At 39.2% G+C, this 25,117-nt stretch overlaps 1 protein-coding gene across 1 annotated transcript in view; it reads left to right on the forward strand.

Annotated features, from left to right (window-relative positions):
- The window catches only part of UBXN4 (UBX domain protein 4), a 43,013-nt gene that overhangs the window by 13,254 nt on the left and 4,642 nt on the right, over positions 1-25,117 (forward strand). Inside the window, 8 exon segments of the mRNA NM_001133490.1 lie at positions 606-780; positions 6,911-7,004; positions 14,879-14,933; positions 15,685-15,849; positions 17,514-17,641; positions 21,042-21,144; positions 23,739-23,870; positions 24,888-25,090. Of these exon segments, the coding sequence (NP_001126962.1) occupies positions 606-780; positions 6,911-7,004; positions 14,879-14,933; positions 15,685-15,849; positions 17,514-17,641; positions 21,042-21,144; positions 23,739-23,870; positions 24,888-25,090 (1,055 nt within the window).

Raw genomic sequence — 25,117 nt, forward strand, 5'->3', positions numbered from 1 at the left:
CAGTGGCGGGATTACAGGTGCATGCCACCATGCTCTGCTAATTTTTGCATTTTTAGTAGAGACGGGATTTTGCCATGTTGGCCAGGCTGGTCTCAAACTCCTGACCTCAAGTGATCTGCCCGCCTTGACCTCCCAAAGTGCTGGGGTTACAGGCGTGAGCCACTACACCGAGCCATCTTTCACCCCAATCTCAACACATAATGAATATCACCATAAATTTGTTGAAAGAGAAAGTTGCTGTCATATTAAGACTCTAACTATATATTGCTTAATATATTTTAAGGACTTTATACTCAATAATTAATCATTTCTGTCTACTTTGGACAAATGGCTAGTAGAAGTTTGTAACTTTTCTTTGAATTCTAATTTGAGGGAAAATCAATAGTGTGCTTTAACAAATGTTTTTATGGTCTTGCCAGCCTGCAGGTAAATTCCATAATGTGATTATATCATACTTAGGATTATACATTTTGGATTCATCTGTTTATGAGCGTTTCGTATTTCTCTTTTTGTAGAGTATAAATCAACCTGTATTTTGGTCTCTACTGCCATGGTAAGTTTAGATTCTTATCTATTTATTAAAATCCAATTTATTTTCTCCCTAGATGCATTTGCTAAAAAGTGAAACATCAGTAGCAAATGGCAGTCAGTCAGAAAGTTCAGTGTCTACTCCATCTGCCTCATTTGAACCTAACAACACTTGTGAAAACTCTCAGTCAAGAAATGCAGAGCTTTGTGAGATACCACCCACTTCTGATACAAAGTCAGATACTGCAACAGGTAACTTTTAATGTACCTTTTTGAGTACAATAGAAGCTCCTTCACTACATTTTAATATTTAAATATTAATATTTTTGAAATATATTGTATGTATTTTTCTTCACATTTATTTAACTTAAAATTTAAGAATCATATTGAATACACGTGTCTTTTAGTGGCAGAAGACAATAAAGTCAGTGAATGTCAACTTGACTCCCAAATAGTCAACATTCCAGAGCAATTGATTTATAATTTCTGCTATTGCACTATATGCTTCAAGGAATATCATGACGCTGAGCAGTTTTATAAATCTCTTACTAGCCTAGAGAATTTTGAAAGTTTCAAATGAACTAAAGTATTGTATTTGAAATTGTTTCTATAACATGTAAAAAGCTATATAAATTTAAGAGAATAGTATTATATATATATTTTAATTAGAGGTAAAAGATAATTATGAAATAGAGCTTGTAGAAGTAAGAGGTGTGACTGTAAACTCATTGATAGAAAAGGCAAAAGAGAAATTTTAAACTGAATTTTTGGGATTGTGGTTGGAGTTGTTTGGTGTAATATAGCTTTGTATTAGGCAACCGAGGGGTAGATAAATCAAGATGTTAGGATATTAGTGTCCTAAAAGATGATTCTACTCTAGCATCCCACACAAATAATCATCAAGCTTCTATTTGAATGCATTCAATGATGGGAAGCTCATTACCTTGCTAGGAAGCCTGTTCTGTTGTTGAACAGCTCTAGTTTTTAGAAAGAGTCTTCCTTATATTGAGCTGAAATTTGATTCCCCATAACTTCCTATTAACATTAATGCTGCCTTGTGGAGTTACACGTGACAGGTTTTGAATATTTGAAATACAGCTATTTGTCTCATTTTGAGGTTTTACATCCATGGATCATTCGACTTCTGGATGTGTATGGAACGGGGGGACTCTTATTATGGATGTTCATTTAGGTCTACAACAGAATAATTATTTTAATTGTATTTACCTGGATATATATCATTTCCAAAATTCTTCATTCCATTTTGAAGATAGACACGTGTTTCCCTCTGGTATAATATTCTTTCAGCCTGAAAATTTTCCTTTAGCATTACTTATTGTACAGGTCTGGAGGTTTCTTTATGTGAAATGACTTTGTTTTATCTTCATTCTGGAAGGATATTTTTGCTGGATATAAAAATTTTGTGTTTACAGTTACAGGTATTGTCCACCGTCTTCTGGTCTTCATAGTGTTCTATTGAGAAGTCTCCACAAATTCTGATTGTTCCCCCCTGTAAGGAGTATGTTGGTTTTCTCTGGCTGCTTTCAGGATTTCTTTCTTTGGTTTTTAGCAATTTGACTGTGATATGCCTAAGTGTATTTTTCTTTGTATTTATCCTGTGTTTGGTTTGCCTAGTTTCTTGCATCTGTAAATGTGTGACTTTCACCAGGTTTGGGAATTTTGGTCCATATATCTTGCTGGAATGAATTACATGTATATTAGGCTTCATGGTATTGTCCCACAGGTTTATTTTTTTCACTCTTATTTTTTCTTCTTCTTTGGATTGGATAATTCTGTTGATCTACAAGTTCACTGACTCCTTATCATCTCCATTCTGATGTTAAGCCCATCCAGTGAATTTTTTATTTTAGATAAAATTATGTTATACATTTTTTAGTTGTAGGATTTCCATTTCTTTCTCTCTTATTATAACTTTTTATTTTGAAATAGTTTGACTCATAAGTTACAAAAGTTGTGCAGAATGAGTACTCTTCATCTACATTTTATTCTTTTAATTGATTTCAAGTGTATTTCCCTTTTCCTCATTTCAGTTATAATGGCCGCTTTAAAGTCTTTGTCTGACAGTTTCAATATCTAGCTCATCTGAGGATTGGCTTGTGTTGATCACCTTTACCCTTTAGAATGGGTCACATTTTCCTGTTTGTTTGTATGTCAAAAAATGCTGGATTATATCTTGTACATTGTTGTGGACACTCTGGATTTCATTGTATTCCTGCAAAGAGTGTTGTTTTTGTTTTAGTAGACAATTAACTTGGCTAGACTAAAACTGCAAGCTCTGGCTTACCTGAGGTGAGTAGCAGCTCTAATCTCAGTTTTTTTTAGCTTAAAAAAAAATTTTTTTTTTTTTGGTCAGGTGTGGTTGTTCGCACCTATAATCCCAGCACTTTGAGAGGCCAAGGTGGGCAGATTGCTTAAGCCCAGGAGTTCGAGACCTGCCTGGACAACATGGCAAAACTCTGTCTCTACAAAAATACAAAAATGTGTCTACAGGGTCTGGCTCTGTCACCCAGGCTGGAGTGTGCTGGCACAAACATAGCTCACTATAATCTCCAACTCCTGGCCCACGTGATTGCCTGCTTCAGCCACATGAGTAGCTAGGACTACAGGTGTGCACCACCACACCTGGCTATTTTTTTTTTTTTTCTTTTTTGAGATGGAATTTTGGTCTTGTTGCGCAGGCTAGAGTGCAATGGCGCAATCTTGGCTCACCACAACCTCCACCTCCCAGGTTCAAGCGATTCTCCTGCCTCAGCCTGCCGAGTAGCTGGGATTACAGGCATGCACCACCATGCCTGGCTAATTTTGTATTTTTAGTAGGGACGGGGTTTCTCCATGTTGATCAGGCTGGTCTCGATCTCCCAACCTCAGGTGATCTGCTTGCCTTGGCCTCCCAAAGTGCTGGGATTATAGGTATGAGCCACCACGCCCAGCCTAATTTTTTAATTATATTCTTTGCAGAGATGGGGTCTCACTATGTTGCTTAGGCTGTCTCAAACTCCTGTCCTCCAGTAATCCTCCTGCCTTGCCCTCTGAAAGTGCTGGGATTACAGGCATGAGTCATTGGATCCAGGCCTGTAGCTTTTTAAAACTATTTATTATGGAAAATTTCAAACATATATAGAAGTAGAAAAAAATAGTATAAGAAAACCCCATTAATCCATTGCCTAGCTTCATGGCCAGTATTCTCATCTGTGCCCTCCACTCCTCTTCTTTTTCAACTTATTTAGAACAAATCTCAGGTAAAATATTTCAGTATGTATCTCTAAAATATAAGAAAGGAATATAAATCTTTTAAGATTATATATAGTTGCCTTTTAAAATAATTTTTTTTTTTTTTGAGACAGAGTCTCACTCTGTTGGCCAGGCTGCAGTGCAATGGCATGATTTCGGCTCACTGCAACCTCCACCTCCCAGGTTCAAGTGATTCTCCTGTCTCAGCCTCCCGAGTAGCTGGGACTACAGGCGCGCACCACCATGCCCAGCTAATTTTTGTATTTTTAATAGAGACGGGGTTTCACCATGTTGGCCAGGCTGGCCTCGAACTCCTGACCTCAGGTGATACGCCCGCCTCAGCTCCCAAAGTGCTGGGATTGTAGGCATGAGCCACTGCGCCCGGCAAAAATAAATTTTAATTATGGAAATTTGCAAGCATATTCTAAAGTAGAGAGAACAGAATAACGATCTCGAGGTACTCATCATCCTGCGTCAGTGATTCCCATTATTTGCTCGGTTTTTGTTATCTGTCTCCCTATATGACCATCCCTCCCAGGTTATTTTGAAGCAAATCTCAGGCATTTATATGATTTCATCTTTTAAAATATCAATATCTAAAAGATAAGAAAATTTTAAAAATAACCACAATACTATTATCAAAGCCAGAAAGGTTAATAGTAATCCTTTTTGTCATCAACTATCTAGGCAATATTTATATTATACTTTTTTTTCAGTTTGAGTTACAGTTCGATATATTGCTATTGGTGATTTCTGCTCTCCCTGGTAGTTTTTCTTATAGTTTTCCACAGTCTGGATTTTACTGCATCCCCATGGAATTGTGTAAGATGTTCCTCTGTCCCCTTTATTCCTCTAAATTGGTAAAGCTACAGACTTGATCAAGTCAGCTTCATTATTCTTTTTGACAAGACTACTTTATAGATGATGATGTATATTTCTCTCAGGAGATACATTATGTCTGTTATTCCAGTTGGCTTTTTAAGCCTAAAGGCAGAACTTCTCTTAATACGTTTTTATTATATTTGGATTTTTATCAGTTGTTTTAGCTTATTGAGGTGTTTTTTCAATCCAGATTTTTTTTTTTTTTTTTTTTTTTTTTTTTTTTTGAGACAGTCTCGCTCTGTCTCCCAGGCTGGAGTGCAGTGGCGTGATCTTGGCTCACGGCAGCCTCCGCCTCCCAAATTCAAGTGATTCTTCTACCTCAGCCTTCGAAGTAGCTGGGATTACAGGCACCGCAACCATGCCCAGCTGATTTTTGTATTTTTAGTAGTGATGAGGTTTCACCATGTTGGCCAGGCTAGTCTCAAACTCCTGACCTCAAATGATCCACCTGCCTCTGCCTCCCAAAGTGCTGGGACTGCAGGTGTGAGCCACCATACCCAAGCTAGAATTTTTCATTTAGGAATTAGCAGTTAAATATGAGTGTTAATAAACTATTTCACACAATTTTGGGTCACCCATAAAGTTACACATGGGCCAGGTACAATGGCTCATATCTGTGATCCCAGGACTTTAGGAGGCCAAGATCACTTGAGCTCAGGAGTTCGAGACCAGCCTGGGCACTGTGACGAAACCCAGTCTCTACACAAAATACAAAAATTGGCCAGGCATGGTAGCGTGCACTGGTGGCCCCAGCTACTAGGGAGGCTGAAGTAGGAAGATGGCTTGATCCCAGGAGGCGGAGGTTGCAGTGAGCCAAGATCATACCACTGCTTTCCAGCCTGGGCAACAGAGCTAGACCCTGTCTCAAAAAAAAGTTACAAATTTATATTTTACATCTTCAAGTCATTTATAAAATACCAAAGGCAGAGAACTCTGTGACATACAATTGGAAATCTTCCTCTATATGACATCTATCCATTTCTCTTTGATTATGAGTCATAGATTCACCTAACTGTACTCTTATTCAACACTTTTCCCCCAGCTTGTCCACAAGTTATCTTCATAAGATGTTAAATTTTTGCTGATAATAAGACATGTCCTCAGCATTCATTTTATTTGCTAAAGAAAGGTGATTAATTTCCTATTGAGCCTCTACTGGCTGCTAGTGGTTACCAGTTTTTATCCAAGAGTTGCATTCAGTGATACACTGGTAAACATTTATCAGAAGGGTCTGTGGAAGCAAAGACCCATATTTGTAGTATTTGCTAATTTCCAAGGTGTAAATACTCCCACTTTGTTGATTTCAAGCTACCTAGGTTATGCCCCTGAATGGGGAAGGAGAATAGATATGCACCATCGTCTCTACTTAGTCATACTAATTATTTTTACTACTACTGTAGTAACGAAAATCCTTACCATGTGCCAGTCTCAGTTAAGTTCTAAGCATTTTACTTGTGTTAACACATATTTCTTATAACAACCGTGTGAGGTTACTATCCCCATTTTACTGATGAGACACAGAGGGATTAAGGAACTTACTGAAATGACTGTGTGGCTCCAGAGTCCTTGTTCGCCAAAGACTGTAAAGAAGAATCAGGTTGGTGGCAAGTTGTAAGAAGGGAATGACAGAGGTCTTGTAGAACAGGCCAGGATAAAAGTCTGTCTTTCAGGAAATCCTTCAAAGAAAACTAGCACAAAGAGGCTCTCTAAGGAACCACTCTGGTCAGCAGAAGCAGATTCCTTGGACCAGTGTAAGTCCAGAGCCATACCCAGGATCAAACCTGGCCTGTATTGCTCACTGCTCAATAGCCACAGCCACATTTTAATTAAAATTAATTACAATTAAAATTTGTTCCTCACTTGCAGTAACCTCATTTTAGATGTTCAACAGCCGCGTGTCTAGTGGCTGCTGTATTAGACAGTATAGATATTGGAGGGCACTGCTCTAGAGTGAAGCCTACCCATAGCCAGGCATGCCTCCTGCCAGATTGGTATTCATGTTTTACGTCTGACCTTCACCTTGATGATCTTAACTCGGTAACTGCTTTATTTCTAATTGTGAACAATTTTATCCACGTCTAAACTTTAGGATTAGTAATAGCATATTTAGCTCCTTCTCCATTTTTAGGGAAAATATATAATGCTTAAGATATAAAATTATTAACAGATGCTGTAATCTGAAAGATTTATTCCTTTAAAAAGTTGCATTAAATGCAGTATTCTTATTTCTTTTTATTTAATAATTAAGGAGGAGAAAGTGCAGGCCATGCCACTTCCTCTCAGGAGCCTAGTGGATGCTCAGATCAGAGACCTGCGGAGGACCTCAACATCCGAGTGGAAAGGTTTGCTCTTCTTTTTGCAAATAGCATTTTGTTTAAAAAGACAGTGGTTTTCAGTTATTTCATTAATTTGAATTAAAGCTAAAGTTATACAAATGAAGTTTTAGAATTCTGAGTTGAAATTTTTGATCACCTAACTAATTTGTATCCATAAACATTACACTCTAAGTGTAAAGCTTTCCTGTATGTCTGAAGTCACCAGTCAGCTTTTGGTCTGATCATTCTAAGAATCCCCTTTTTAATGGTATTTTGGTACATGGGTGTTTCCATCTGTCACTTCTGCTTTTATCTCTTTATGCCATAAGGATAATAAGCTCCATATGGGCTTCAGCTTATTTCATGACTATGTACTGAGTTTAAGTTCTGCATAAGTGGGTGTCTACTAAGTGGCATTTTTCATTAGTTGGTCTAATAATCAGATACAAATTTCTGGCTCTTTGTAGTTTCTAGTATTTTTAATGATACAGTAATTGTCAAATCATAGTCTTTTATGCTGTGATTCCTACATGAGTTAATAGTGGTTAAGCAGGAATATTTTAAACCCTGATTTAAACCCCTTTAGCGTTAGTTATATGGAAGTTTAAAAAAATTCCTTAGCATTTAAAAATTTTTTTTAAAAAACCTTCCTTAGAGAGACTTGATATTTTCTTGTTCACATAGATGCTTCGGGGAAACAGGGTTCAAAGTGATTGCTGATACTGTCTTTGAGTTTGCTTGTGACTCAGTAAAGATCAGCTTCTTTTCAACAAAACCTAGATTCTGATTGTTCTTTGTAGGGGTAGGGGCAGTGCCCAGACCTTGAGGTGAAAAGCAGGCTGGACCTCACAGTGGTGAGGAAAGTGGTATAAGACTAGAAGAATAGCAGCAGGAAACTTAAGTTCCCAAGGGTTCATCCTGTTTTGCTTCTTTCTGATTTGCTAACACCAGGCCCACTACTCTGTACCTTTATTTGCACCATTCCGGGCTGAAGTGAAAATAAAAAATCTGGAAAAGGGTTTGGAGACTTGGGGCGAAAACCTGAATTACATCAGTTAGCCCTTTATTTTGAGGTGGGGTCAGGCGCTATTTAGTTACACTGGAAAAAGTTTTTAATAGCCTCCATTCTTATGTAAGGGAATGTCAGCTAGTGTCTGCCTGTGTCATAGTACTAATTAATTCACAAGCTGAGATCCTGCATTTTATTCATCTGAGTTCATGCCAAATTAGGAATCTTGTTCCTTTTGTGGAATCTGATTCATTGACAATGACAATAACTAATGACACCAGCGTATAATATTCCTATTCCAAATGTCCACTTAGCTCATTATTTATACCCTAAGAGTTGCCATCATTCTCACCATCCCCTGCCATAGACTATGAAGCTCTTGTGCCCTCAACTAACTCATCCTCTGCCATCTTCTGCAGGGTATTGAACTCTGAAACTACTAGTTTCCCTGTCTCTCTGAACTGAAGTGCTTTTCCTCAGCCTGGTTAAGTTGGACCCATCAGTCCCTGTGGTGTAATCTGATAATTTAGAATTATATGAAGTTCTATAAAGCAAAATTCATCCATTTTTCTCTGACCTTGATGATATTTTAAAATCTATTTCATACAAATTAAAAATTCAGAGTTAAAATTTGGCAGGGGCTGTGAGTGGTGGCTCACGCCTGTAATCCCAGCACTTTGGGAGGCTGAGGCAGGTGGTTTGCTTGAGCCTGGGAAATAGAGACCAGCCTGGGCAACATGGCAAAACCCTGTCTCTACAAAAAAACACAAAAATTAGTTGGGTGAGGTGGTGCACACCTGTAGTCCCAGCTACTCAGGAGGCTGAGGTGGGAGGATCACCTGAGCCCAGGAGGTCAAGGCTGCAGTGAGCCATGATCACACCACTGTACTCCAGCCTGAGTGACAGAGCAAGATTCTGTCTCAAAAAGTAAATAAATAAGACCAGGCATGGTGGATCACGCCTGTAATCCCAGCACTTTGAGAGGCTGAGGTGGGTGGATCATTTGAGGCCGGGAGTTCGAGACCAGCCTGCCAACATGGCGAAACCCCGTCTCTACTAGAAAAATACAAAAATTAGCTGGGCATGGTACGCACCTGTAGTCCCAGCTACTCAGGAGGTTGAGGCACGAAAATTGCTTGAACCCGGGATGCGGAGGTTGCAGTGAGCCAAGGTCGTGCCACTACACTCCAGCCTGGGCGACAGAGTGCTACTCCATCTCAAAATAAATGAAATAAAATAAAAAATAAAGCAGGATGGATTAGCAAATGTAAGATTCTTACTTTCCTCTCAGGCTACAGTTGAAACTGAGATCTATTTCCAAAGACTATGTTTTTGGAAAACTTAATTACTGTAGTTGACTTTAAGTCTTAGGCTTTTTTCTCATCTAGCTTCAAAGAAAACTAATTTTGTTAAGGGAAAGGGTGACTAAATAAAATTGACATTAGTGAGAAATTCATCCTATCTTGTACATAAGAACATAGTCCTTCAATCTTGAGCTGCATTTTGTCAAGTAAACATAATTAAAAAAAAAAAAAACGGATTGGTGATTTGAAATTGTGAGATCTAAGTTTTTATTTTTAATATTAATGGATATACAGTGGTTATTTATTTATTTATTTATGAGGCAGAGTCTTGCTCTGTTGCCCCGGCTGGAGTGCAGTGGCATGATCTTGGCTCACTGCAGCCTCTGGCTCCGGGGTTCCAGCGATTCTCCTGCCTCAGCCTCCCAAGTAGCTGGGATTACAGGCATGCACCACCACACCCGGCTAATTTTTAAAAATATTTTTAGTAGCAACAGGATTTCGCCATGTTGGCTGGGCTGGTCTTAAACTCCTGACTTCAGGTCATCTGCTCACCTTGGCCTCCCAAAGTGCTGGGATTACAGGTGTGAGCCACAGCACCTCGCCTGTGATGGTTTTTTGTTTGTTTTTGAGATGAAGTCTGGCTCTGTTGCCAGGCTGGAGTGCAGTGGCATGATCTCGGCTCACTGCAGCCTCCTCCTCCCAGTTCAAGTGGTCCTCATACCTCAGCTTCCTGAGTATCTGGGATTACATGTGTGCGCCACCATGACTGGCTAATTTTTGTATTTTTAGTAGGGACGGTTTTGCCATGTTGGCCAGGCTGGTCTTGAACTCCTGGCCTGAAGTAATCCACCTGCCTTGGCTTCTTAAAGTGCTGAGATTACAGGCTTGAGCCACCACATCTGGCCAGGATATACAATGTTTCATTAAAGCTAACAGATGTGAAATAGGAATCTTTTAGCGAATCTTTAGATAAAATGCATTATTTTGTTTATTTCATTATGGTTTTTTTTTGTTTTTGTTTTTTTCCCTGAGATGGAGTTTTGCTCTTGTCGCCCAAGCTGGAGTGCAATGGCACAATCTCGGCTCACTGCAACCTCCACCTCCCAGATTCAAGCGATTCTCCTGCCTCAGCCTCCCGAGTAGCTGGGATTACAGGTGCCCACCACCACGCCTGGCTAATTTTTATATTTTTAGTAGAGGTGGGGTTTCACCACATTGACCAAGCTGGTCTCAAACTCCTGACATCAGGTGATCCGCCCGCCTCGGCCTCCCAAAGTTCTGGAATTACAGGCATGAGCCACCGCACCCAGCCATGTCATTATGTTTAACATGGGCAGAATTATCTGGCAAAGATAATATATAGTACCATGACTTCCAGTCTTTTTATTTGAATAAGTTTCAAACCTCAATGTTGAAAAAATAGTGTAATGACCACCTTTTCATTTTTTTTCTTTTTTTTTCTTCTGATTTCATTTGAAAGTTGCAGACATAATTTCACTTCATGCCTAGATACCTCAGCATGCATCTCCTAGGAAGACATTGGCTGAGGGTCTGTAGGCTTTGAGCAGGGACTCCATCCTAGGCCAGGATCTGGGGATCTGTGCTCACAGACCTGTGTCCTTCCCCCTTCTGGCGCCCAGGCAGGCATAGTGACCATTAAGAAGTAGATGCCAGCCCAGCACAGTGGCTCACACCTGTAATCCCAGCACTTTGGGAGGCTGAGGTAGGTGGATCAACTGAGGTCAGGAGTTCGAGACCAGCCTGAGCAACATGGTGAAACCCTGTCTCTACTAAAAATACAAAAATTACCCAGATGTAGTGGTGGGTACCTGTAATCTCAGCTATTCGGGAGGCTGAAGGCAGGGAAATTGCTTGAACCCAGGAGGTAGAGATTGCAGTGAGCTGAAATTATGCCATTGCACTCCAGCCTGGGCAACAAGAGAGAAAAATCCATCTCAAAAAAAAAAAAAAAAAAGTCGATGCCCAAATGTAGAAGTTATGGAACAGTCGATTTGTTATTAAATTAGATGCAGTTTAGCTTTTCACCCAGATTAAAACAAATTTGCGTTTGTATTTCTCAGAAGAAAATTCTACAAATGGTCTATAAATACATTTATACACCATTTTCAGATGGTGTATATTTTCAGATATAAGCACAATACCATTATCATACTCAAGAAGTTCTAAATTGATACAGTAAGATTATCTAATTTGTTGTCCGTATTCAGATTTCCCAGTTGCTCCAATAATGGCCCTTTTAACTTTTCTTCCCTTGATTCAGGATCCAGTCAAGGATTGTTCATTGCATTTAGTTTAGGCTGTGAATCCAAGACACTTCTATTCTTGTTTGCATTTTTCATGATTTTAGACATTTTGAAGAGTCTAGGTTAGTTGTTTCTACAATGTCCTTTGATCTGGTCCCAGTTCTATCATTAGATTCAGGTTAAACTCTGATAAGAACATTACCAAGATAATGTTTTGTCCTTTCCATTACTCATATCAGGAGACAAGTAATATCAGATGTATGCATTATTGGAGATGTAAAGTTTAATTATTTGGTTAGGATGGTATCTGTTGGGTACCCTTTTCATTTTCTAATATATAAGTTGTCTATGGGGTGATTCAAACGGTCAATATCCTACTGCTTAAAAACTTCACCCGGTGGTTTCAGCATTCATTGATTTTTGCTGTAATCACTTATTTCATTGATGTTTAAAAATTGTGGTATTTTTCTCATTCTGTTTTTTCTACGTTTATCAGCTAGCATTCTTCTGTAGAGAAATGCTTTGATCTACCCCCTCTACTTTCCATCTGCCCACCCCCGCCCCCTTTTTCCAGTAAACTACTTATTGGACACCAGCACCCAGATGAAGGAATAGAAAATTACCAGTGCTAGTCTGGCATGGTGGCTCACGCCTGTAATCCGAGCACTTTGGGAGGCCAAGGTGGGCGGGTCACTTGAGGTCAGGAGTTCAAGACCAGCCTTGCCAACACATTGTAACCTTGTCTCTACTAGAAATACAAAAATTAGCTGGGCGTGGGGGTGTGCATCTGTAGTCCTAGCCACTGAGGAGTCTGAGGTAGAAGAATCACTTGAACCGGGGAGGCAGAAGTTGCAGTGAGCCGAGATGATGCCACCGTACTCCAGCCTGGGCGACAAAGTGAGACCTTGTCTCAAAAAAAAAAAAATGAAAGAAAGAAAATTAACAGTGCCTAATAAGCTTTCCTAATGCCCCTTCCCAGTTACGGATTCCCTCCATAAGAGGATCACTATCCTGAATCTAACACTGTAGGTTAGTTGTCTGCTTGTGAACTTTGTGATGGAATCACGCAACATGTATTTTGTGTTTGATCTCCTTTGTTCAGCTTTGTATTTTGAGGCTTATCTGTTTTGCATGTTGCAGTAATTGGTGCACTCTCATTGCTTTATAGTATTCTATTTGACTCTACCTTGATTTATTAATCCATTCTACTGTTGGTAGATATTAGGATTGTTTTCAGTTTGGGGCTATTTGAATAGAACTGCTATGAGGAATATTCTTGTATATGTCTTGGTGAACATGTGTACACATTTCTTTTGGGCATATATATGAAGAAGCGGGAATTTCTGGGTTATACATACTGATCAAACAGCTTTCCAAAGTGGTTAGGCCAATTTACAGTTCCCCTTAGCAGTTAAGATATGTCACAGATGCTTTTTTTTCTCTCATGTGTTACTATCCATTTCTCTATTCTTTTTGGTGCACAAATTGCCCCAAATTTGACTTGTTGGAATCCCCTTCATATTGGGTCTTCTGGCTTTTTGACAGTACTCACTCCCTTGATTGCTGGCACATGTTGTTCAGTTTGGTATACACCAAACACTTTTAGAGAAAATACCATTTTCATTTTAAAAAATGAAATATAATTCACTACCATGAAATTGAAAGTGTACAATTCAGTGAGTTTTAGTATATTCACAAGGTTGTGCATCCACTACCACTGTCTAATTTCAGAATCATTATTTTTTTTTTAATTTTTTTTATTTTTTTGAGATGGAGTCTTGCTTTGTTTCCCAGGCTGGAGTGCAGTGGCACCATCTCGGCTCACTGCAACCTCCGCCCCCCAGGTTCACGCGATTCTCCTGGCTCAGCCTCCTGAGTAGCTGGGATTACAGGCGCACGCCACCACACCTGGCTAATTTTTGTATCTTTAGTGGAGACAGCATTTCACCATGTTGGTCAGGCTGGTCTCAAACTCCTGACCTTGTGATCTGCCCACCTCGGCCTCCCACAGTTCTGGGATTACAGGCATGAGCCACTGTGCCTGGCCTATTTTATTAGTTTTTGAGATGGGGTTTCATTACATTGCATTACACTACCATGCTCAGCTGATTTTATATTATTATTATTTTTTTTTTTCTGAGACGGAGTGTCACTCTCTCACCCAGGCTGGAGTACGGTGACATGATCTCGGCTCACTACAACCTCTGCCTCCCAGGTTCAAGCGATTCTCCTGTCTCAGCCTCCCGAGTAGCTGGGTTTACAAGCGCTCACCACCACGCCCGGATGTTTTTCTATTTTTAGTAGAGACAGGGTTTCGCCATGTTGGCCAGGCTAGTCTCAAACTCCTGACCTCAATTGATCCACCTGCCTCGGCCTCCCAAAGTGCTGGGATTACAGGTTTGAGCCACCGTGCCCAGCCTAATTTTTTATTTTTTGTAAAGATGGGGTCTCAAGTTGTTGCCCATACTGGTTTCGAACTCCAGGGCTTAGGCTATCCTCCTGCCTCAGCCTCCTGCAGTGCTGAGATTACACATGTGAGCCACCACACCCAGCCTCCATTTGTTTGTTTATTTCAGACAGGGTCTCCCTTTGTCACCCAGGCTGGAATGCAGTAGCGCGAACGTGACTCGCTGCAGCCTCGACCTCCCGGCTCAAGCAATTCTGTTACCTTAGCCCCTAAAGTAGCTGGAACTACAGGCACACGCCACCACGCCTGGCTAATTTTTGTATTTTCTGTAGAGACAGAGTTTTGCCATGTTGCTCAAGCTGGTCTTTAGCTCAAGAGATCCACCAACCTCAGCCCTCCCAAAGTGCTGGGATCACAGGCATGAGCCACTGTGCCCAGCCTCCATTCATTTTTAATTGATGAACTTCTTACAGTTGAGAATGAAGTTGGTGTTAGTAATTTGGTATTAATAATTTGCTGGCCTTAAGTTTTTATTTTTACAGGTTTTTTTTTTTTTTTTTTTCACCATAGTGCTGTTTAGTTTTATATAAGGAGTAGAGCATTTATAAGTCACTGATTTATGTATTTGTTTGAAAATGTATTTGTAGATTTTAAAGTCAATATCAGGTAAATCAGAAAAAAAGGGAAACTAATCATAAGTGGGAAGTGAGGCATATAGAGTGAAGCTAGGCTTCTGATGGTCTCTCGTTGACTCCAGGATTTCTGTAGGGGCCTGAAGCCAGGCAGATAAATAGTTGCTTGCTTTTTGTTTGTTTCTGTATTTCTCCAATTGTTTTAGCTAAATCCATCTCCTAAATGTGTTTTATATTATATTAATATGATGTGTCTCAATTAGTGGTTTTTTTTTTTTAATACAGACTAACAAAAAAACTTGAAGAAAGGAGAGAAGAGAAAAGAAAAGAGGAAGAACAGGTAAAGTTCATGCAGTTAGCATTGTTTTGTCCTCTCATTAACTGAGGTTGTGATTGATTATTCTATACAGTGTGGCAAGCCTAGAGTGACTTCCTAGTTTTAGTTCAGTGTTGCAGCACTGTGAAGATAATTCCTGTTTTCTCTAGTATAGTCATAGTATATACATTTTTTGTGTTCTTTTCGTAAATTGCTATGAATAAATTAGACCATGCTTTTTCCCTCTGCAATGATTTTTTTTTTTTACACTAAGAATAAAGGGACTTGAGCTAAAATTGTTTGGCTTGAGGCAGAACAAAGTTTTAGTTCATTTTTGTGAAAAAATGTGTAGACATTTTGCTGAATTTTTCCTCTCCTGTTAAGCATTCTAGCACATGGTTCATTTTTCTCACCATGTATACCTAACTGTGTAGCATTTCTTTGGAGTTCTAATATAGGAAGGTTACCATTTCATTCAAGCCGAATACATGACTGCCATTTTGTCCCTGAAGGGTAATATATTTACCCTCATGACTAAAGACCTGTAATTATGCTTGCCTTCAAATTACACTGACTACATTATTATCTTAACAGACCGCTGGCAATGATTTATAGATTGATGGACATTTGACCATTAACTGTGCCATTAATAAACTCGTCTAGACTTACTTTTTATGAAGTTTTATTCTTTTAACTGCAGTTTTCCTTGCATTCAAAATAATATCTGGGGCAGATTATCAAGTTTTTGGATCATAAAACTTTTTCTTTAATTCAGAGAGAAATTAAGAAGGAAATTGAGAGGAGAAAAACTGGAAAAGAAATGTTGGATTATAAAAGAAAACAAGAAGAAGAATTAACAAAAAGAATGCTGGAGGAAAGAAACAGAGAAAAGGCAGAAGATAGGGCAGCTCGAGAACGTATAAAACAGCAGATTGCATTGGTAAGTCTTAAGTTTCCAGACATTAGTGAAATTGTTTTTCTGTGCACAGTAGCTTTAGATTACTACCAGACTGTTTACACAAAAATAGTAGATTTTAGTGACTCATAGACTACCAATCCTGAGCTTCCTTTTATTAGAAATTGTAAATGAATTAAAATAGTTAAGATTAAAATTGAGTTGATTTTTTCAAAGTGATTTTTATTCATATTTTGTTAATTTATGACTTTTATCAGCATTCAAAAAGCAGCTTTTAAAGATTCCCTAGAAAATAAGCTAAGTACTAGTACCTACTACTAGTAACTACTAGTACTAAGTACCTAGTAGTTCTTCTCTAGTCACGGGCACACTTTTTTGCAACATTGAAAGGATTTAGGCACATCATAAAGCTTAGTTTGCAACAATTGCTTTTAGAATTCATCAGCTGCAATACATATTAAAACCATCCTGCCAGGTGTGACTCATGCCTATAATCCCAGTACTTTGGGAGGCTGAGGAGGGCGGATCACCTCAGGTCGGGAGTTCAAGACTTGCCTGGCTGACATGGTGAAACCCCATCTCTACTAAAAATACAAAAATTAGTCGGGTGTGGTGGTGGGCGCCTGTAATCCTGCTACTTGGAAGGCTGAGGCAAGAGAATCGCTTGAACCCAGGAGGTGGAAGTTGCTGTAGGCTGACATCGTGCCATTGCACTCCAGCCTGGGTGACAAAAAGCGAAATTCCATCTCAAAAAAAAGAAAGAAAAACCCATCCCTACCTTAATATTTTTGTTCATTTGCTCAGTCAACAAGTATTTGTTGAGCATTTATTATTTATTTATTTATTTTTGAGATGGAGTTTTAGTCTTGTTGCTCAGGCTAGAGGGCAATGGCGCAATCTCGGCTCACTGCAACTTCCGCCTCCCGAGTTCAAGCAATTCTCCTGTCTCAGGCTCCCAAGTAGCTGAGGTTATACGAGCACGCCAACATGCCCGGCTAATTTTTGTATTTTTAATAGAGATGGGGTTTCATCACATTGGTCTGGCTGGTCTCGAACTCCTGACCTCAGGTGATCCACCCACCTTGGCCTCCCAAAGTGCTGGGACTACAGGCGTGAGCCACCACGCCCAGTCTTGTTGAGTATTTATTATGTGCCAGACCTTGTTCCAGGCTTTGGAGATACAATAGTGAGTGAATTCATTTCCTTGTTTCCTTAATAATAATTCTGGTCTCCGACAGTTGATAAAAGTAAAAAATAACAGTTCCAGAATGTTAAAGTTCACATATGATGTTAGAGAATTTCAGGCAGCAAGGCACAGTGGCTCACAACTGTAATCCCAGAATTTTGGGAGGCTGAGGTGGGAGGATTGCTTGAAGCCAGGAGTACAAGATCAGCCTGGGCAACAAAGTGAGACCCCACCTCTACAAGAAAAGAAAAAAAATTAGCTGGGCATGGTGGCGTGCACCTGTAGTCCCAGCTACTCTGGAAGCTGAGGTGGGAGGATTGCTTGAGCCCAGGTGTTCAGAGGCTGCAGTGAGCTATGATTGTGCCACTGCATTCCAGCCTTGATGACAGACCAAGACCCTGTCTCTTAATAAAAAAAAAAAAATCCATGCATATTTGTTTGGAATTGTGTGAATTGACCATTCTGGCAGTAAAGGTAATTGCTATTTAATGATGTTTTAAAGGACCGTGCAGAGAGAGCTGCTCGTTTTGCAAAGACAAAGGAAGAAGTAGAGGCTGCCAAAGCTGCTGCCTTGCTAGCCAAACAGGCAGAAATGGAAGTCAAGAGGGAATCTTATGCAAGAGAAAGAAGGTACTATATTTCATGCTGAAACATCTCTGTGCACATAGGGCCCGAGGAGAATGATTATAGGCTGGTTTTTAACACTGATGTATACTGTAGTTACAAGCAGTCCATTCCAGGGGACATATTGATTAATTTGACAGCTCCCAATGATATCTCTCATTTCGTGTGAGTGTACACTAAAAAAGTACTACATAAATGACTTTAAAAGAGAGCCCAATAAATACCTATTTTCCAAAGACAGAAATGATTTGTAACCAAATGAATATAATGTTTATCTCATACATATTAGGATTCTTTAGTTTTCAGAATCCCCTATCCGATAGGATTAAGCAAAAGAGGAAATACATTGGCTCTGCAGTTCAGAAATCCAAGAGTGAATTTGGTTAGGCATAGCTGTGTCCAACAATCTAAAGGATACCATTAAAATTTTTCTCTCTCTTTTTAATTATTGATTTCTTCTGTTTTAGCTTCATTCTTGGAGAAACTCTCCAAATGGTGTCAGGAGAGCCCAGCACCTCCTGGCACTTTCAGGACCTTGAATTCACGATCCCAGACAGAAGAGATTTAACCTTTTCTCTCTCATGCCTGTATCAGTCACTGAGAATTCTGACTGCCCCTGTTTGGATCATGTGGCCACCTTCAGAGTAGTCAGTGTCCACATGTGTGGGCCCTCTGGTTGGAGGAGGTGACATGCCCAACCTTGTGGTGAAGGAGGTGGGGGAAATGTTTTTGATAATTATATCAGAATGAAGGACACATAGCAGGGTAAGAAGGCAGTTCCCAAAACAAAAATATGCTGAAAAGACAAAAAAAGTTTAGATTTCTAGTACACCTTGCTAGTTGGATTATGGTTAATACTTATTGTCTTCTCTGTGCCTTTTCATATTTCTGTATTGGACAGTTAACAAGTAGTATTTTGTAATCAGAAAAATTTTTAAAAATAATTTTCCAAAAATAATGAAGTAATAAATTTAACAAAAGTGTAAGATTTGTGTGCTAAAAATGACAAAACATTGTTGAAAGATTTAAGATCTAAATACATGGAAAGTATCCTATGTTCATGGATAAGAATACTTAATATTGTCAAGATGATAATCCTCCCCAAACTGATCTAGCTGATCTATAGATTCAACATTCCTATCAAAATTCCAGCTGGCTTTTTTCCATAAATTATAAACCTAAAATTCATATGGAAATGCAAGAAACACAATAGTTAAAACAATCTGGAAAATGAAGATGGATGACTCATACTTCCCAATTTTCAAACTTACTACAAAGCTATACAGTGATGTAATGGTATAAGATGAACATACAGATCAGTGTGATAGAATGGAGTCTCTAGAAATAAACCCTTACATTTATGAACTGTTTATTTTTGAAAAGGGTACCAAGACTATTCAGTGGGAAAGAAGAATCTTTTCAACAAAAGGTGCTTGGACAACTGAATATCTACATGCAAAATAATGAATTTGGACCTTTACCTCACACCATGTACAAAATTAACTTAATGGATCATCTACCAAAAAGTAAAACTGTATAAAATATATATTCTTAGAGGAAAAAAGAGGAATATATTTTTGTGATCTAGGAGTAGCCAATGGATTGTTAGACATGGCACTAAAAGCACAGGAACAAAATTTAAAAATAGGTAAATCACACTTCCAAAATTTAAAACTTTTGTGCTTTGAAGGATATCAGCAAGAAAGTGCAAAGAAGCTGGGTGTGGTAGCTCACGCCTATAATCCCAGCACTTTGGAAGACTGAGGCAGGCAGATCACTTATGGCCAGGAGTTCAAAACCAGCCTTGCCAACATGGCAAAAAACTGTCTCTACTAAAAATACAAAAATTAACTAGGCATGGTGGTGCACACCTGTAATCCCAGCTACTCAGGAGGCTGAAGCATGAGAATCACTTGAACCAGGGAGGCGGAGGTTGTAGTGAACTGAGATCGCACCACTGCACTCCAGCCTGGGTGACAGAGTGGGACTCTGTCTCAAAAAAAAAAAAAAAATGCAAAGAACAACCCATAGAATTGGAGAAAATATTTGCAAATCATATATTTGATGAGAGACTTGTGTCTAGAATATAAAAATAACCTGTGACTCAATTATAAAGACACCCAGTTCAAATATGTGGAAAGGATTTGAATAGACATTTCTCCAAAGAAGATAAACAAGTGGCCAGTAAGCACATGAAAAGATGTTCAACATCATTAGTCATTAGGGAAATCAAGTCAAAACCACAATGAGATACTATTTCACACCCACTAAGTATGCCTAAATGTAAAGAGAAAGTAATAAGTGTTTGTGAGGATGTGGAGAATTTGGAACCTTTCTATGTTACTGGTGGGATTGTAAAATGATGTAGCCACCTTGGAAAACAGTTTGCCAGTAACGCAAAATGTTAAACATAGTGTTACCATAGGACCCAGCAGTTCTACAGCAGCAGTTTATACAGCAGTTTATATCCAAGAGAATTGAAAACGTCCACACAAAAACCTGTACATGAGTATGTATAGCAGCATTAGTCAAAATAGCTAAAATGTGGTAATAACCCAAATGTCCAGCAACTGAAGAATGTGTAAACTGTATCTCATACAACAGTGTTTTTCAGCAATAGGAATAAGAACTGATACTTGCAACAACATGGGTGAACCTTGAAAATACAATTTCCATGAAAAAAGCAAGTTACAAAGGTCACATACTGTATGATTCTGTTATATGACATGCCCAAAATAGACAAATCCATAGAGATAGTAGATTAGTGGTTGCCAGGGTCTGGAGGAGGGAAGGATGGGGAGTGACTGCTGATGGGGTTGGAGTTCCTTTTTGGCATGATGAAAATGTTCTGGAATTAGATAGTGTTGGTAGTTGCATAATTCTGAATATATTTAAAAATCATTTAATTGTACATTTTAAAAGGCTTAATTTTTGTTTGTTTGAGACGGAGTCTCTCTCTATTGCCTAGGCTGGAGTGCAGTGGCGTGATCTCGGCTTACTGCAACCTACACCTCCCGGGTTCAAGCAGTTCTCCCTGCCTCAGCTTCCTGAGTAGCTGGGATTACAGGCAGGCACCACCATGCCCAGCTAATTTTTGTATTTCTTAGTAGAGACAGGGTTTCGCCACGTTGGCCCGGCTGGTCTTGAACTCCTGACCTCAGGTGATCCGCCCACCTCGGCCTCCCAAAGTGCTGGGATTACAGGCGTGAGCCACCACACCCAGCCTAAAAGGGTTAATTTTTTTATATGAATCTCAGTAAAGCAGTTATTAACAAACAAAAAGATCTGATATGGTGGAAAAAACTATTGTCATTGCACATTTCCACTTCCATTTTCTCTAACTTAATGATATTGTTAGAGAATATATAGAGGTGAAGATTGTGACTTTAATTTTCTTTTTTCATAGCACTGTTGCAAGAATTCAATTCCGTCTTCCTGATGGTTCTTCCTTTACAAATCAGTTCCCTTCTGATGCTCCTCTAGAAGAGGCAAGGCAGTTTGCTGCACAGGTAAATTTATGTCTTGAGTTGTAGTAAAAATAGATGTGTAGGTTACTGAATTATAGGAAGGGAAAATTTCAAAGCAGAAGTTGAATGTGAGTGAATTGTGACCTCTCCAGGAGGGAGGCACAAGGCGCCTCTGAGATATTGTGGAAATTCTGTCGGGTGTTAGTGCATATGGGAGTAACATAATCTGCTTTGTTTGTAGAAGTAGGAATTTGCTGATATTGTATAATAGGTCCTGGGAACTTTTCTTTTTTAAAATTTTTTGAGACAGGATCTCACTGTGTCGCCTAGGCTGGAGTGCAGTGGTGTGATCACAGCTCCCTGCAGCCTCGACCTCCTGGGCTCAAGCGACCCTCCCACCTCAGCCTCCTAAGTAGCTGGAACTTACAGGCATGTACTGCCATGCCCAGCTAATTTTTGTACTTTTTGTGGAGACAGGGTTTCACCATATAGCCAGGCTGATCTTGAACTCCTGGGCTCAAGCATTTCTCCCACCTCAGCCTCGCAGTGCGTTGGGATTACAGGCGTGAGCCACCCAGCCCAGCCACTGGGAACTTTTTTCACTGATTAGTAGACTCACTGAAGGAGTGACAAGCAAGTGATTTCCCGAAGGTCTGATGTGAGGGAATTGTCCCACTCCCCTGAAATGGAAGCAGTTTTTCTCGGTCCTCTCTCCATTTCCTACAGATTGCTTAGGGGCTGGTCATTTTCCTATGATTTACCTTTTGGCTAAGGAAAAAGAGGCAGTAAACTTTATTTGACAATAGTATCTTCTTCAGGAATTTACTTCCAAAAGGTGGCCTTACTCAGAATCTGAATGGAATATATATCTTAAGATATGAGTAGTTTTCAATTTATTTTTATTCCCTGATTGATTCCTTATTCAAAACAGATTCTGAGCATCAGATGTCCTTTGGGTTCTAGGCTCATTATATGTATCAGTATTTTTTTCATATATAACTTCAAGATTAAAATTAGGGAGTTGGGTTCAGATCTTTCCGCCAGACCTTTTCTCCACATTTGGTCTTCTTCTTGCACTCGTGAACTAGGCTGGACGATGTAAACGTTTATTTTAAAAACTGTTTCCCCCTAAGCTTTATAGTAGAAATAGTCCCAAATAGGTGCTTTCATTCTTCTTTTGTCTTGGAGCCTCCCACAATGTGTCTCCTGTCCTGAGTTTCACTGCTTTTGCCACAGGTAAATGGAGAAGGGACTACATCTTTGATTGCATGTGTCCTATTAAAACTCCACCTCAGGCCAGGCATGGTGGCTCATGCCTGTAATCCTAGCACTTTGGGAGGCCGAGGTGGGTGGATCACGAGGTCAGGAGTTTGAGACCAGGCTGACCAACATGATGACCCCATCTATTCTAAAAATACAAAAATTAGCTGGGCGGGGTGGTGGGCGCCTGTAATCCCAGCTACTCGGGAGGCTGAGGCAGGAGAATCGCTTGAACCCAGGAGGCAGAGGTTGCAGTGAGCTGAGATTGCGCCACTGTACTCCAGTCTGTGCAACAGAGCAAGACTCCATCTCAAAAAAAACAAAAAACAGGCTGGGCGCAGTGGCTCACGCCTGTAATTCCAGCACTTTGGGAGGCTGAGGTGGGCAGATCACGAGGTCAGGAGATCGAGACCATCCTGGCTAACATTGTGAAACCCCGTCTCTACTAAAAATACAAAAAATTAGCCAGGTGTGGTGGCAGGCGCCTGTAGTACCAGCCACTCGAGAGGCTGAGGCAGGAGAATGGCGTGAACCCGGGAGGTGGAGCTTGCAGTGAACTGAGATCACACCACTGCACTCCAGCCTGGGCGACAGAGCAAGACTGTCTCAAAAAAAAAAAACCCCAGAAAACAAAAACTCCACCTCAGTACAGTTATCAAGTTTTGTATTGTGTATATCTTTAGAACAGTGAGGGGTATGTGTGATCTACGGTAAAAAAAAAAAAAACAAAAAAAAAAACAAGTTAGTCTCCTTCTTTGGAATCTTCTAGGGAAAGATACACAGATGTCTAAGATTTTACAAGTGATTTTTGTATATAGAAGACTTAAAATTGTGAGGGTGACTTATGGTGCTGTCCATTGTACATTCCTGGATCTGGGATTATGTGTATCATGTAGGTTGATTATGGACCATTTGTGCTTTGAGACAAGGAGGAGGCTACACTTCCTGAAGGTATATATGAGGGAAATACTGGTCTAGTCCAGATTCTTAATAGGGATTACCTGTAATCCAAATGTGTGTTCATGAGACATTGATTTTGCCAAAGGATAGTGAAAACCTAATGATGAACTGCAACAGTACTTAAAGGAGATACACAATTGTCCATTTTTACTCAATTTATTTGTGTGTTTTTAGGAACTATATTTTGCTATTTTGTGGTCATCTTTGAGTTATAGAAGCTTTTAAAAACTGTTTGGACTTGATAGCTTTTCAGCTGCTTAGGGGCTGGAAGCACAATTTTATACCTTTTTTTGAGTTTACATGTAAATGAACTTTTAAAATTAAGGCAATTTTAATTAAAGCAATCATTTTGGATTCATCTGAGTAATACCTTACTTTTAAAGGCACCCTTTAAGTTTTTAAAACTTATTTTACAGACTGTTGGCAACACTTACGGTAATTTTTCATTAGCAACCATGTTTCCCAGGAGGGAATTTACCAAAGAAGATTATAAAAAGAAGTTACTGGATTTGGAACTTGCCCCAAGCGCTTCGGTGGTAGTGTTGCCAGTATGTATATACAGATGCATTTTTTTCTCTTCTTATCGTTTTCTGTTTATCATACTCTTCATTTCTTATAATTAGGGGAAAGGAAGTACAGAGGTACACTGTAGGTAATTAAAATTCAAGTGATCCAATAATTAGATGAATCTATAATTCCGTTATCCTGTGCTTTATTTGTATTGCTGATATGACTTGTGAGACATGAAATAGTTTAATTTTCAACTTTTTTCTTCACCTATTTTTGTGTACAAAAAAATGACCAATAGGAGAAGACAATGAGAAATGCAGATTATCTGCCTAATCCACACATTTAGTGTCTTTTATTTATATATGCTCTACTGTTTGCCAAGTTTTTAAAAAAAAATTATTTTAACCTAAAAATAACATGAATATTCAAACAGATTATCCCATTTGATCTGCACAACAATATTTTAATCTCTGGTGAAGAAAAGAAGCTCAGACAGCTTAAATGACTGTTGCCAAGGTCCTACCTTAAGTGCCGTAACTGGGATGAGAGCCTGGGTCTTCTATGTCCTGGTTAACATAGTTTTCCTTGTTCTATACTAGATGTGCCCTCCACCCCAAAACAGTTAGCTCTCCAGTAATCAGGACTTCATTGTTTGAACCTTTTTTTTTAAATCAGCAAGAAAGACTTTTCTTATAAAAGTTTAATATTCTTAAAAAATAGTTGGCTTATTTCACTGAGAACTACTTTCTAGCTTGTATATTACAATTTCTCTTAAACAGAGCTCCAAATATTATAACATAAAATTACAATTGTATATATAATATACAATTATATACAATTGTAATATTGTATATTATAATTTATCTTTAAAACTCCTGGGAGTCTTCAGAAGTTTATATATACGTGAAAAACAGCAAAAGATACCATTTTACCCTCTTGAAGTAAACTGAAATCAGTAGGACCTCCTTTTCCAGATAAAAGTTTTATCTGGAACCTTGGACCTGATGTGATTGTGCTAATGTAGTCTTTATCTAGGTTTGTTTATTAATTTCTAGGCAGGAAGACCAACTGCATCCATTGTACACTCTTCCAGTGGAGACATTTGGACCTTGTTGGGAACAGTGCTTTATCCATTCCTTGCCATCTGGAGATTAATTAGCAATTTCTTGTTTAGTAATCCGCCTCCCACACAGACTTCAGTGAGAGTAACATCGTCAGAACCCCCAAACCCTGCATCATCTAGCAAATCAGAAAAAAGGTATTTGTGTGTGTTTTCCCCATTTAT

The sequence above is a fragment of the Pongo abelii genome, chromosome 11, assembly GCF_028885655.2.
Source record: "Pongo abelii isolate AG06213 chromosome 11, NHGRI_mPonAbe1-v2.0_pri, whole genome shotgun sequence".
NCBI classification, from domain to species: domain Eukaryota; kingdom Metazoa; phylum Chordata; class Mammalia; order Primates; family Hominidae; genus Pongo; species Pongo abelii.